At 35.8% G+C, this 14,977-nt stretch overlaps 2 protein-coding genes across 3 annotated transcripts in view; both read left to right on the top strand.

Moving 5' to 3' along the window:
* The window catches only part of LOC309856735 (lysine-specific demethylase 6A), a 179,235-nt gene extending 172,730 nt beyond the window's left edge, over positions 1–6,505 (top strand). For both annotated transcript variants that reach the window (XM_082718217.1, XM_082718210.1), the window contains one exon: positions 6,277–6,505. The gene's annotated coding sequence lies outside the window, so the exon portion shown is untranslated. The remainder of the gene's footprint in view (positions 1–6,276) is intronic.
* LOC309856611 (histone demethylase UTY-like) lies at positions 4,014–10,580 on the top strand (the record flags this gene model as incomplete). Its single annotated transcript, XM_082717946.1, has 4 exons — positions 4,014–4,050; positions 6,391–6,505; positions 9,440–9,627; positions 10,435–10,580. 4 exons carry the CDS (start codon positions 4,014–4,016, stop codon positions 10,578–10,580), a joined length of 486 nt encoding a protein of 161 aa, XP_082574072.1.
* Between the last annotated feature and the right edge of the window lie 4,397 nt (positions 10,581–14,977).

Raw genomic sequence — 14,977 nt, 5'->3', positions numbered from 1 at the left:
AGAACACCAGGTAACTTTTATGAACTAACATTATCTTCTGCACTTGAAAAACAGAATTAATCAAAATGTGAAACATGCAAAAGAGAACCAGATTCTTTTCATTTACAGTGAGTGAAACTGAAACAATTACTCCTGTTACAAGATTTGACTCGTATTAAGATTTTTCCCCTTTATATTATCTTTTTTTAATAGAATAGTCCTGAAACAATAGCAGTTTAATCTGGAAAGGGGTTACTAGAGCACTCCTGGGAAAATCCCTGTGGCATAGAGGCTGTTGCTGATTCCGTCTTCTGCAGAGTGATGGGATACAGTTTTTTCTGAACTTTTCTTTTGCCATAGTCACACTAAGAAATATATTTTATGACTTTGTGCACGTATGTGTATTTTTAAGAACAATTTCATAGAATAATACATTTTCTGGTCTGTTCCATTGTATTTCACTTAAATAAGGAAGTAGAGGTTGTAGTCCTCTAACAGAGCTGCAACACACACAGTTCACACAAATCACTTGATGAGGAGACATTCCTAGAGTCTTCCTGGTATCCCGTCCAGACTCTGTTAACTCGGCTTGTCACTTTTGACAGGTCACATTTCCTTCTCTGGGTCTTTTTCTTCATTTGTAAAACAAATTGCATTGGTTTTAAGCTAAGAATTCTGTCCAGTGCTAAAGTACCATCTTCTTTGTGTTTCCTTGGATTGACATGAAATTTCTGAGTGATTTTCAAAATACTTAACAATTAGGGCAGATGACTGGTGGTTACAAGTTCACCTGTATACCTGTGCCTATAGGCTACATATCATCATCAGATGTTTCTGTGTGCAACTTGAAGCAGCCATGGTTTGAAAAACAGATTGCTTTCTTCTTTGTCACCTGCTTATTGAATTGTAGCTACAAAGCTGTTTCAAAATAGGCCTATCCTTGCTTCTGGGTAACATCGGTCAATGGATTACGAGTCCTGACTGCTCATTGGAATCTCTTTTACTGAGATCAGGCACGGTAAATTTAAAGAAGGTTCTCAGAATATTATATTGTACATCCAGGAGTAGAACCATTAGGTTGTAGTAGTTTTTATCCTCAAGCCATTGGAAGCCCAGTTCTGTGATATTTTGTCCATAGTTGGCTAAAGTGGAAACAGTTCTGTAATAAATGGCAGAAGAACTCTGTGCTCCCCACTTTGCCATTTAGGCGCTGGTGTAAATACTAGGCAAGTTACTTGAACTCTAAGAGTTCTGTTCTATTCTTTTTTTCTTTTTTCTTTCTTTTGTTTGGGATTGATTGATTTATTTTAGGGAGGGGCATAGGGCAAGGGACAGAGAATCTCAAGTGGAGTCCATCATGGGGCTTGATCTCACAACCCTGAGAGCAGGACCTGAACCAAAACTAAGAGTCACATGTTTAACCAACTGTGCCACGCAGGTTCCCCAAGAGTTCATTTTTCTTATGTATGCAGTATTGGATTGGTTCTTCTAAGATCTATTTAAATTGAAAACCTCTCCAATTTGAATTATACCCTCAACTCAAAAAGAATACAGTTTTTCATTACAAATCAGGGGAAAAGCAAACCTGGTAGATTATTTAGTCACCTGTGTCTGAACTGCTTGGGGTTTTTTTCAGTTTGTATATAAGGCATTAGTTTTTCAGAAGTGTCCTGTGGAACATTGAAGAATTCTCTAAGGAATTCCCTTGGAGTAGTGCTGTCTAGTAGAAATGTAATGCAAGTCATATGTATGACTTAAAGGTTTTTTTTTTTTTTTAATATAATATATTATTTGTTATAGGGTTATAGGTTTGTGATGATTTAAAGTTTTATGGTAGTCATATCAACATAAAACAGGTGAAAATAATTTTAACCTAGTATATACAAATCTTACCATTTCAACTTGTAATCAGTATATAAAAGTTGAGATTTTTCACATTTATTTTTCATATTAAGTCTTTGAAATCTGGTGTGTACTTTTATAGTTTCTGCACATCTCAGTTCATATAAACCCCATTTCAGGTGATTACTCTGTTAGACAGCTTGGTCTTAGAAGAAATGGATAGTTTAATTAGTTTAGTTTTTAAATTATTTTGAATACTTCCTTGTGGGGCAAACCCTTTATTCCTGGAGTTACATAGATAAATGTGTTTCCTACCTCATGGACTTTATGATCAGTCATGTTATGTTCTAAACTATAGAGATGCTCTAAGGCTGTATCCCAAAACATTTTGAATTTGACAGTGGGATTTCAGCACCTCTAATTATGATGAGTGCTAAATTTTATTTTGGAGTCTACACTATGGACAATTCCAACCATCTACCCATGGTAGGAGATAGTTTGTAGGTATTAAGAGTACCATATTCACCTCATACTCTCATACATGAAAGATACAAGGAATGGTGAGAGTAGCTACATTTTTCTCTGTTGAGGTAAAAATGACCCAGCAAAACTAATCCCTTTAAATTATGTGGTTCAGTTGCATTTAGTGTATATTCACTGTGCTGTGTAGCTATCACTTCTGTGTAGTGCCAAGAGATTTTCATCTGTCCAAAAAGAAACCTCGTACCCATTAAACATTAACTCTCCATTTCCACTTCCTTCTGCCGCTAGCAACTAGTAGTCTGCTGCTTTCTGGTTCTGTTCTAGATGTTTCATATAAATGGAATCATATAATATGTTCCCTTTTGTGTCTGTCTTCTTTCACTTAGCATGTTTTTGAGGTTCATCTGTATCGTATTCATGGTTCAGTCCTTTTTATGGCCAGATACTCCGTTGTGTGGATATATAGGACATTTTGTTTATCCATTCATCAGTTGACGGACATTTGGATTGATTCCACTTTTTAGTTATTGTGAATAGTGTTTCTGTTAACATTCATGTGCTAGTATTTGTCTGAATCCCTGTTCCCAGTTCTTTTGGTTGTATACCTGGGATTTGAATTGTTGGTTCATATGGTGATTCTATGTTTAACGAAATTTCTGAGGAACTGCCAAACTGCTTTCCACAATAGCTGCACCATTTTACATTCATGGCAGCAATGTATGAAAGTTCAAATTTTTCTTCCTCCTCACCAACACTGTTTAGTTTCCATTTTTTTCTTATTACGGCCAACCCAATGGATGACAAGTGGTTTTTCTTTGTGGTTTTGATTTTCATGTCCTTGCTGACCGTCTATATTATTCACTTTGGAAAAATGTCTGTTCAAGTCCTTTGCCCATTTCTTAAATTCAGTTGTTTGTTTTTTTGTTGTGGAGTAGTAGGAGCTTATATTTTGCATATCAACCCCATACCAGATACATGATTTGCAGATATTCTTTCCTGTGCTTTAAGTTGTTATTTCATACTCTTGATAGTGTTCTTTGCACAAAAGTTTTTAATTTTTATGAATTTCAGTTTATCTGTTTTTTGTTTGGTTGTTTGTGCTTTTGGTATCTTATGTGAGAAACCACTGCTGAATGCAGGGTTGTAAAGTTTCACCCCTATTTTTCTTCTTAGATTTTTATAGTTCCAGCTCTTATATTTAGATACTTGTTCCATATTAATTTTTACATGTGGTTTTATATGAGCTAAGGGTCCAAATTCATGCTTTTACACATCCAGTTGTCCCAGCACTATTTGTTGGAAAGACTATTCTTTTCTCTGTAGAAGGGTCTTAACACCCTTGTGGAAAATAAGTTGGCCACAGATATATGGATTTATTTCTGAAATCTTGATATCCTTTCCTTGATTTACATGTCTGTCTTTATGCCAGTACCATGCTGGTTTGATTGCTGTACTTCTGAGGTAAGTTTCAAAATTGGGAAGTGTGAATCTTCCTACTTAGGTAGCTACCTTTACTGTAGTGCTTTATCTCTTCATCACAGGGCTGTCAATTACTGTCTTTCTATTCTTTCAGCTTTTATTTATCTGAGAATATCTTAGTTTCTCCTTTATTTTTGAAGAATAGTTTTGCCAGATATGGAGTGCTTTGTTAATTTTTTCTTTCTTTCTTTCAGCAGTTTAAATGTGTTACCCTATTGCTTCCTGGCCCCATGGTTTTGGATCTAAAATCAGCTATTAATCTTATTGGTAATCCTTTGTATGTGACAAATCACTTCTTTTTTCCTGCTTTCAAAATTCTCTTTGGATTTTTACAGTTTGACTATAATGTGTCTTCATATGGATCTCTTTAAGTGTTTCCTACTTCGGAGTTTCTTTAGCTTCTTTGATGTATAGATGTATGTCTTCTGTCAAATTTGGGAAGTTTTGGACCATCACCTCTTCATATATTCCTACTGTTCTTTCTCTTCCTCTTCTGGGACTCCCACAGTGCTTAGGTTATTGTATTTGATGGTCCCTTAGGCTCTGTTAATTTTTCTTCATTCTATTTTCTTCTCAAAATGGTGGTTAGTTTCATTTGCTCTATCTACAAGTTTGTGGATTCTTGCTTAACTTTCTCAAATCTGCTCTTTGAAACCCACTAGTGAATTTTTAATTTCAGTTATATTTTCTGCTTCAAAATTTTATTTATGATAATTTCCATCTCTATATCAATCTCTGTTGAGAACTCATTGTCCTTGTTTCCTGTGGTTCTTGTTTAGGGTTTCTTTTAGCTCTTTGAAGTATACTTAAGACAGTTGATTTAAAGTGTTTGGCTATTAAATCCATTGTCTGTTCTTTATCAGGACTAATTTTTGTTAATTATTTCTTCTTTTTTCCCCCCTGTGATTAGGCCATACATTCTTGTTTAGATGAAAGCCTCAATTTTTTTGTGAAAACAGACTCTGTGGATTTAAAAAAAACAAAACAAAATAAGACTGTATTCTCGGTCAAATGTAGTCCCTGAAATCTCTGTTCCTTAAGCATGGTACTGTGCTAATATTTTGACATTTTGAATGTTATCATGTGGCTGTTACAAAAATCAGATTCTCCCTCTCCAGGGTTTGTTCTTGCTTATTGTGGGCTGCAGTTGTCTGTCTGTTTTGTGACTTTTCCACAGTATTTTCACAAAGACTGTATTCCTTGGCATGTGTGGGTACTGAAGTTTCTTTTCCATTATCTCAGCAGTTAGCCAGTGACCTCACAGAGATTTCCTTCAGTGCTTTGTGCCAAAAAAGAAAGAAGAATGGGAAAATGAACATAAAGAAAAGAAAAAGTAATTCTCCGGGTCTTTGTAGATTTCCTGTGTTAAGTCAATCCTTTTACATTTAGTCATGCCACTTATGGTCTTACTTTTAGCCTTTACCTTCTTGCTTGCACTGCACCTAAAGATTAACAAGAAGTTAAAATTTATAGTCTTAGGTGTATTTCTGAGCATACGACCTGCTCTGGGTATGCATGTGGCTTTCTGAATTCTCTATTATTCACGGGAGCTTTTCAAAGCCTTTATTCCCCCCAAATCTCATTGGTGTGTCTGCGGTTTGCCCCAACTCTTTTTTGTTTTTTGCCCCTGGGAGCACCAGCTTGTTCATATGGCCTTTCAGTGTTTTGGGGGAAACCTTTTCCACTGAACCACTTGCCCTGATAGGATGAAGTTTCTTTTGTTAGTCTTTGGGGGAAACTCCAGTCAAGTTGAAAGGAAAAACAATTTTTTATCTTGGGAACAAGATCCACTCTGCTCCCTCCAGAACCAGTGACACACTAGGAACACAAGACTACTTTTTTAAGTCCATTGCCACACACTAGTGATATGGGTGGGGATAAGGTAAGTTAAAGTGACATAAAAGTCTCCTACTATAAGTTCTTTCTGGTCAGGCATTCACTTGGTTGCTATAAACCTTTGACTACTGCCCAGAGTTCAGTAAGGTTACTTCTGGTAGTTTTACTGGTTTGTTTTTTTTTCTCTAGAAATTAGTTTGTTTCTGAAGAGTTCTCCAGAGTTCCCCTACTCTGTCACTTTTGTTGACAATATTCCCATAGCTCCATTTGAAAACCATATTTCTTGCCTCTTTACTGATGTCCTAATGCTACTTGTGAGAAATGGAGATTAGTTCACAAAGAAGTGGTAATGATATCAATAATAGTTAACACTTACTACTTACCATATATTTGGAACTGTTCAAAACAGTCATTATTTCATTGATCCGCAAAGCAGCCCAGTGATTTATTGGAATTGTTATTTTCTAATCTTCTATATTAGGTAACTGAGTCGAAAGGTTTAGCAACATTCCCAGGTTCACATAAGCTTAGGAGCCTGGCTCTAGAACCTAAGCTTTTAGCCATGATGTAGACTACCTCTGCAGAAGGTCTTACTGAGTAAGTTAGGAGTTGACCCAACTCTGCTCTAAAACTAGACACAAAAATAATGACAAACAGCTGAATACCACCAGAACATTCTGTGTTGAACATTTCCGAGGTCTTATTTCTAAAGGCACATTTTCCTATAGAATTTATAGTATGCTGATAATTGTTTTTCTTTTCTCATTTCAGGTCATCAAGAAAATAACAACTTCTGTTCAGTTAACATAAATATTGGTCCAGGTGACTGTGAATGGTTTGTTGTCCCCGAAGGTTATTGGGGTGTTCTGAATGACTTCTGTGAAAAGTAGGTTTCCAAAGAAAAATTTTTTTTAAACATAATTATTCAAAAACAGTAATTATAAAGGACAACTTACTAATGTGGATATCCTAATGTATGTAACCAGTTTTTACTTACCTCAGCAAAAAAATTCATTTAAATTGATTTTATTCCAAGTCTGTTCCTTTGTATTACCAAGAATACTTGAAAAAAGATGCCTTGACACCACTCTGTGCAGTAGTAACAGTCTTGAATTTAATAGATAGGAAGTTTGAGTTGTTTATTAGGTTAACTGAACAACTGATGCATATACTTGCTCATGTGGAAGATATGTGTTCCCAGAAAAATTATTTTACTGTGAATGGATTTAGAAGTGGAAGGAATTCTGTAATATAGCACCTTCATAGGTTGTTAATAACTCTAGTATAAACATACACTCTTTGTCATATCACCATGATATAAATTCTTTTTAGAACTATACTGGCAACTAGTCCTTTGAAAGAATTCTGTAAAATTTAACCAACTGCTTCAGATTTTTTCTCTAATTGAAGGAACTCAATTTCCTTTCCTTAAGGTCCTAGAAATAGCCTTCCTTTATGTCTTATCTATGTTAAAGAGTACCTTGGAATTATTTTCATTGGTTTAAACTTGTTTGTCTAAACAGAAACTTACTCTCTACCCTTTTTTTTTTTTTGAAAGTACTCCTTTATGTAAGTACCTGTTATTTTCAGTTAGTTAATATTGAAAAGTTGTTATGGTTAAAAACATAAATTATACATATATATGGTGTTATTCTCCCCACCCCAAGAAGGTAACGAGGGGACCACCAGAAACATTACATTATGAGAGACTCTCAAAACTAATTTTTTTTTCTTGGCTTACTGGATCTTTGTTTAGTAACAAGTGTAAATATAGTTACCAAAAAACCCCCACACTAATCCATAATCTCCTTAAATAGAAGCAAAAGATAATTATCTTTCATTGTTTTTACTGTTTAACACACAGATTTCGTTTCATATAAGAAAGCGAAAGATGTGAAATTTTAAAATTTGAAATGCTCTGATGAAATAACCTGATCTACACTAATCTGTGCTTACATTCATGGACCAGTGGTCTGGTGGTAGCAGAGAAAGAGCAGCAGTATCATGTAGGAAATCTCCATTGTGCTATAGAAAGATTTTATTTCTTAAACTTTGCGATGGTAGTATATTAATTACAACCACAGTACACTGATCCTTGTTCATTATTTCTGAGTAGACATTGGCTCTCTTCAGGATTTAGTTTGTCTTTCCTACCTAATGGGGAGGTAATCGGGGAATAAAGGTAATAAGAAGAGGCAGATGATGTCTAAAAATTGTGAACTTGGGTATAATAAAAATCCAAAGTTAGAATGAAGGGTTAGGTAAATTTAAGCTGCAGGAATAGCACTTGCTACCCCAGCTTTTGATACTGATACTGATACTGACCCGTGTATGATAAAAAGGATGCTTGCTTTTTGGGGTAACTTTAATTTTTTTTTTTAACTTAGTTGTTGATTATTCAGTGGTCTTGCTTACTCAATTGCTTGCTTGCTTTTGAATAGAAAGTTTTCTCCAATGTTGTGGTGGTAACACATTGGTGAGGTAGGGATAGAATTTGTGTTTGTAACCATATTTTGCTTCATAGGCAAGCTTTTCTGGACCGTATCTACTGAGCATTTTACAAACAGTAAGCCCACCCATATCCCCTTGCAGATAGGCTACATTGGCAGTCTTCTAGGCTTTGAAGAACAGCTTGCATTTTTATAAGGAGAAAAATAAGACAGAGATTGCATCTACATCAAATGTTGGTGAGATTTTTCCATAAAGGTCCAGATAATAAATATTTTAGGCTTTGCAGGTTATATGGTCTCTGTCACAGCTGTGTCACTGAGGTACATAAGAAATCATGTGTAATAATACATAAATGAATGGGCATGGCTATGGTCTAATAAAAGTTTTATTTACAAAAAGAGGTGAACTGGATTTGGCCCATGGGCCATAGTTTGCCAACCCTTGATCTAGACCAAAAAAACCCAAAAAAACCAAAAATTAAATTTAAACTAATGAAAATAATTTCAAGGTACACTTTATTGTATCCTTTAGCATGGGACAGTAAAGCCTGCTTCTTAGCGCTAAAGGAAAGAAACATTTCCATTCTGCACATTCTTCCTTCCCCAAAATGTAGCTAATTGAATTTTATACACTTCTCTTGAACGAAAAGTTGCTTTCTAGTTTAAAATATATCATGATGAAGTAGAAAAAGAAGTCAGATTTTAAAGTAAAAAGCTTAGTAAGATCCATAGAATGTTTCCAAAGTACATTGGTGGTGGTGGCAGTGATGATGGTTGGTGGTGCGTGTGTATGATTGTTCATTTTTTATGAAGTTGTTTTCAGCTGCATAGTTTTAACTAGTATTGAAACTCTAGAGACTGACATCCTGTCTCCTTTTCCTGCTTAGAATTCAAAACAGCGGTAGAGACCATTCTGTTTTCCACTTTGCCTCAGAAATGAAAGTTCCTAATAGTTAATTATATCTGCCATAGTGTTCCTGTTTATGGACTTAAGTGACTTGATGTCAATTCCACCTTACATTTACCTTTTAGAGATTTCTTGGTACTCCAGGACAAAGGGTTCAGTCAAATAACCTTTAGTGAAATGAAATTCAAAGTTAATGTATATAACTGTTACTTAAAAGGAGCTTTGGATTTCGTTTGGATCTTTGAAAAATCAACCGAAGGTAGTAGTACTGATCTTGGAGTAAGTTACTCAATATTGAATTGTAATTAATTTTACATTACATATGATAGTTCTTACTGCACAAGCAGTTAAGTTACAATGGAGTGTGAATGAGCATGTTTTAAGAAGTTTTGACCTTGTTTTCCAGTCTTATTAAGGAGCTTTATTAAAGTATTTGATCCATTTGCGTTATTTTTTATTTCAGAAACAATTTGAATTTCCTCATGGGTTCTTGGTGGCCCAACCTTGAAGATCTTTATGAAGCAAATGTTCCAGTGTATAGGTTTATTCAGCGACCTGGAGATTTGGTCTGGATAAATGCAGGCACTGTTCATTGGGTTCAGGCTATTGGCTGGTGCAACAACATTGCTTGGAATGTTGGTCCACTTACAGGTATTTTAAAGAATATGCTAAAAAAAAAAAAAAAAATTAATTTTTAAAGGATTGTATCTGATAGATTTTTTATTTTTCTTGGAATATAACTCACTAGAAATAGGAAGAAGAATTCTGTCTCCTTGAATAAAATTTTAATTTGTAGTACAAGAAATTAAATTCAAATGAACAGGTAGAAATTTAAAGACCATAGATCTCAGCAAATAACAAATTTATGTCTTTGTATACAAGGAAGATACACTTTTAATAATTTTTAGAGTGCTTGATTTTGTTTTATAAAGGAAACCCTTTATGGGAGAAGGCAAAATAGAGTGGTTATTCATTCTTTTCAAATTTTTCTTTTATCTGATATGTTGTATGAATAGCCCTATTATGTCAAAATCTGTTTGAATTATGCATGCCTTCAGGCGGTAGATAATTCAGAATAAGAATAAGGCCTTTGAAGCCAGAAAGACCTGGATTAGGACCAGGACCTGGCTCTTGCAACTTTGGGCAAGTTATGTAACCTCTCTGGGCCTCAATTTCTTCATCTGTATAATGGGAATAATAAAATTAATAAGGTAATGGTAAAGATGAAATGAGATAATGTGTAAAAATAGCTCAGCACAATGCCCGGCACATAGTTATAGTAAGCACTCTTTATATGTTCACTATTATTATTGTCATAATTATCAAAGAAACAGCTTAGTTTTGTAATCTTTTGAGGTTTCAGAATTGGTATTGATATCATCTGAGAAGGTGATAATGGTAACTTCATATCTTTTGGTACTTTGGGTTGCTATTTTATAACTTTTTTTTTTTTCCTAGCCTGCCAGTATAAATTGGCAGTGGAACGGTACGAATGGAACAAATTGCAAAGTGTGAAGTCAATAGTACCCATGGTTCATCTTTCCTGGAATATGGCACGAAATATCAAGGTCTCAGATCCAAAGCTTTTTGAAATGATTAAGTAAGTGCTTTCTAAAACTGCTGTAGTCCCTCTCTTTTTGGGGAGTGTTAACTATTCAGTACTTCCCCCCCCCCCCATATGTTGACATCACAACAAAATGGTCCAGAAGTCTAGTAAAATGTAATATGAGAATCCACACATTAAAAATATTTTTCCCTTCCAGATAGTCAGTATACTGTGGTACAAAGAGAAATGAAGGCACACAAATTATTCTAAACCAGTAGATTCACAAGCCTGTGCTTCCCCACTACCCTCTGAGCCACCTGATATCTAGGAGAACTTGAGGTTTAATATTGAAAGACTGCCCTTGGTATCAGAGGGAGAGAATGGCATCACAAAATAATTGCTGGTACAGATAAATTAGCATTTAATATAGGGACTTAAAACTAAAATGGCCATTTTTAAATTGTTTTAATGAAATCATCCATCTTCTAATTGTCCCTTTTCTTAGCTGCTTTAAACACCTAATACAAGTTATTTGAATATATATATCGTACTAAGCTTCTCATGTATTGTCAGTTTCTATCTTAGCTAGTTCATAAATAAATTTAGAATATTTTCAAACAGTGCTATATAGCAGTGTTTTCCTAAAGTGTATTTTCTATCACTCTTGCCCCTACCCTGAAAAGGTGGGTGATTCTGGTCAAAGAAATACTGGAAAAATGATGGATTAGATGAAGTTTTACAAGTCCTTTATTCTTTTAATAGTTTTTGTAAAATATTTTAGAGACTGTAAGTGTTGGTATGTTTTGTGAATGGGAAAGGAGGAGGGTTATATAATGTGTTTCCCAAACTTATTTGTTTGACCAGTATCTTCTAAAGAATTGATCTCCTCAGAAACTGATTGTGGAATACACTGCTTTATACTCAATGATAAAATATTTATAGTTTCCATCTTTGTTAAAGTAGTGCTTATAATTATTTCTCCTGTAGCTATATTAATTTGGTCAGCATATGTTTTCAAAATACTGTCTTCTGAAAGTAGTCCTGCTTTAATAAAGTGATTTCAAACCTAAGTCCAAAATTTCATTCAAACAGAAAATGTGTGGTCAAGGTAACACACCTCTAGATTATCTTACAGTATAGTCCTTTATCAGTTGCAGTAGTCTTGGGCAGAAGTAGTAGGGGAGACAAAAGGTAACAAAACCCAAATCATAACAAATAATGTACATATCCCCCCCCCCTTTTTTTTTTAATTTAAATTCAGTTGGGGCGCCTGGGTGGCTCAGTGGGTTGAGCCTCTGCCTTCAGCTCAGGTCATGATCTCAGGGTCCTGGGATCGAGCCCCACATTGGGCTCTCTGCTCAAACGGGGACCCTGCTTCCCCCCCTCTCTCTCTGTGTGCCTCTCTGCCAACTTGTGATCTCTCTGTGTCAAATAAAAATAAAATATTTTTTTAAAAATTTAAATTCAATTAATTAACATATAGTATATTATTAGTTTCAGAGATAGACAGTGATTCATATAATACCCCGTGCTCTTTACATCACATGATGTACAAATCCTTTTAAAAAGTTGGATCTTGGGTACCATAGTCTGTAAATGTAATTGGCAGTAGGGTGTGAGGGATTGTCTATCCATTTATCTTACTATATTTGACAGTGGTTCCTTGCTCTGAAGGGCAAGTTCAGGGTTACTTTTCGATGAAAAATGATTTAAAGTTGCTGAAGATGTTTAGTAAATTTGAGATAGTCATAAACTGGAGGCTGATTCAGATCCCCTGAAGGTAGAGGGATGGTACAGCATAGAAACCATTTCTCTAACAGCTATATAGATTGAAAGTGACTTACGGACATTGGGGAGGGCATGTGCTATGGTGAGTGCTGTGAAGTGTGTAAACCTGGTGGTTCACAGACCTGTACCCCTAGGGGTAATAATACAGTATATGTTAATTTTTTAAAAAAAGTGACTCATTACATTTTAGATAGATTAGAATTTCACAATTGGAAAGGATTTTTAAGGTTATTTAGTCAAATCTACTACTAAGTGCAGTAATCTATTCTGTAGCCTCCATAATTTGTGGTCATCTAGCAGCTTGTTCAACATTTTCATTATCTCACTGTAGTTCTTGAAAATTCTTTACAGATTGGCCCAAGATCTCCCTGTCATTTGGTCCTAATTCCCTAAATATGTTTCAGATTTATGTAAAATATATCCCATTCAACAAGTGTTTAGCAACCAGCTCTGTGCAGTCTTTAAGTTAAAACCCCTCCCCTCGGGGGTTTTTAATTCTGGTAGAGCAAGACAGAGAGACCACCAGACAGGTAAATAAATTACTAACAGGTAGTATGAATAAGATGAAATGCCTAATATTTGGGTAGCGGTGGGGGGAAGGGTAGGAGTGCTGCTTTTTCTACAGTAGTCAGGGAAGGTGTCTGAGAAGATGAGTTTTGTGTTTATACCCAAATACTGAGATGGAGTCATCCAAAGACCTAAGGGTAGAACACTTCAGGCCTGAATGGCTAAATTAGGAATAGCTTTGACATGTTTGTAGGACAGGAAGGCCAGTGTATAGCAGAATGAGAGAAAGAAGGGGGTTGCAGTAAGCTCAATGAAGTGAGCAGGAACTAGATTGGACATGGACTTCTGGATGTTACAGGTTACCGTTAGATTGTAAGCAGGAGACTGATGGGTTCTGTTTTAAACTTTTAAGAAAATGAATCTGGTTGCTTTGTAGAGAATGGATTCCAGGGGTTGTGGGTGGATAGTTAGAAGGCAGTTGGAACAGGACAGACCAGCCTAGACAGACATTTACCCACGGGGGTAGAGAGAGGGATCAGACTAGGTTCTTTGGTGGAGCTAAAGCTCACAGAACTTGCTCATATGTTGCAGGATGTGGGGAGGAAGTGGCAAGAGGGAAAAAGGAATCAAGGAAGATTGTTGTCCTATTCTGTTCTTCCTACCTGGTCTTCATTAATTTAAACATCTCTCGCCTCTATCATCGTTTTCATCCCTCCATCCCCATCATCCTTGTCATCCTTCTAGACTCCCTCCAGTCTATCATCATCCCTCCTCTTAACTTTTGAAATATTGAGCATTGACACTTATACTCATTTTTGTTATAAGGTTATGTTGAAATTGGATACACACAATTTGGAAGTAATTCAATTTAAAATTACCCATGGTACTGTTGTTCCTCATACCTACCTTATTTTTTAACCTAAATGCACTTACATACTCATTTTACTCCCATTTTTACTCTGTGCTACAAAATATTCAGTCATTTGAATCTTTATTGTGTTCCTCATTATATTAAGAATTCTGCTCCCAGCTGGAGTTGTCATGAGATGTGATTAGCAAGCTCTTTTTGTCCTCACATTGATTGAAATGTTCACTATAAATATAAATTCAGACCCCTAAGCTTTGCTTTATAAACGTCCCTCTTAGAACATAATCATTCAGCTGTTAACCAAAAACGTACTTTTCTCCAGCCAACATTGTGCCTTTTCTTTCATTTGTACTTTCCATAATTTAATGAATATTGGCTAATTGTATATACGACTCTAGGGTAGGCACTGAGAGGGTGTATGTTTGTCTGTGTGTATCTGGTGTAGGTCTTGTCTTGAAGTAAAAGTGCATATAAATAGATTCATTGAAAGAAATACAACAACAGATCCCCACAGGATTCTTCCCAGCTCCATGGAATCAGAAAAGTCTGTGTATTTTGGGAAGCAGGTAATTGATGTAAAGGGTAAAGATATGGAGGCAGTGAAAGGAAAGAGGACAGAGGAATACCACCTAAAGCCAGTTTAAGACCAGACTCTCATGCCATCAGGAAGATGCTTCAGTTCATCTACAAAGTAATGCATAACGTGTCTGCTTCAGTCCTGCACAGTCACATATTCCTCTGGTGAGGGAATGAATCTCTTTTCTTCACTTGAGCACCAGGTGAAATTGTTGGTTTACGTGGAGAGGCCCTGTTGTGCTATTACAATCATACTCGACATGGTAAGGCTGCTAACTTGGTGCGAGGCTCGGGGGAGCTCTCCTCCTGCCCAGAGCACCAGCAGGTGCATACTCACAGCTGGTCATCTTTTCTTGCTCTTCTGTCCCCAGCACCTGCCTCTCTTGCTCCTCTCTCCTGACTTCTTCCCTACTGGCTATTTGCATGATCTTAAACCCATATATGATATGACTCTGTTAACATATGTGGTGGTACATTCTAGCTTGAGGACAATGTGTGTGAGGAGTAGTAGAACAGAGTGGAGTTGTAGAAGTTCTTTGTGGCAGATCATGCATTGTGTACCAAACATAAGTCTATTCTGTTAGAGAGCTTTTGGTGGGTTTTTAAGTAATATGATCTAATTTGAGTTTTATAAAGTTCTTTCTAGCAGTTCAATAAACAGAATAAGATTTTGGATGGTAAGAGAAATGAGTGAATCAAAGTTAGTTTGGGTTTTC

This window comes from Mustela nivalis, assembly GCF_964662115.1.
Source record: "Mustela nivalis genome assembly, chromosome: X".
NCBI lineage: Eukaryota > Metazoa > Chordata > Mammalia > Carnivora > Mustelidae > Mustela > Mustela nivalis.
This window is presented reverse-complemented; position numbering and strand designations above follow the sequence as displayed.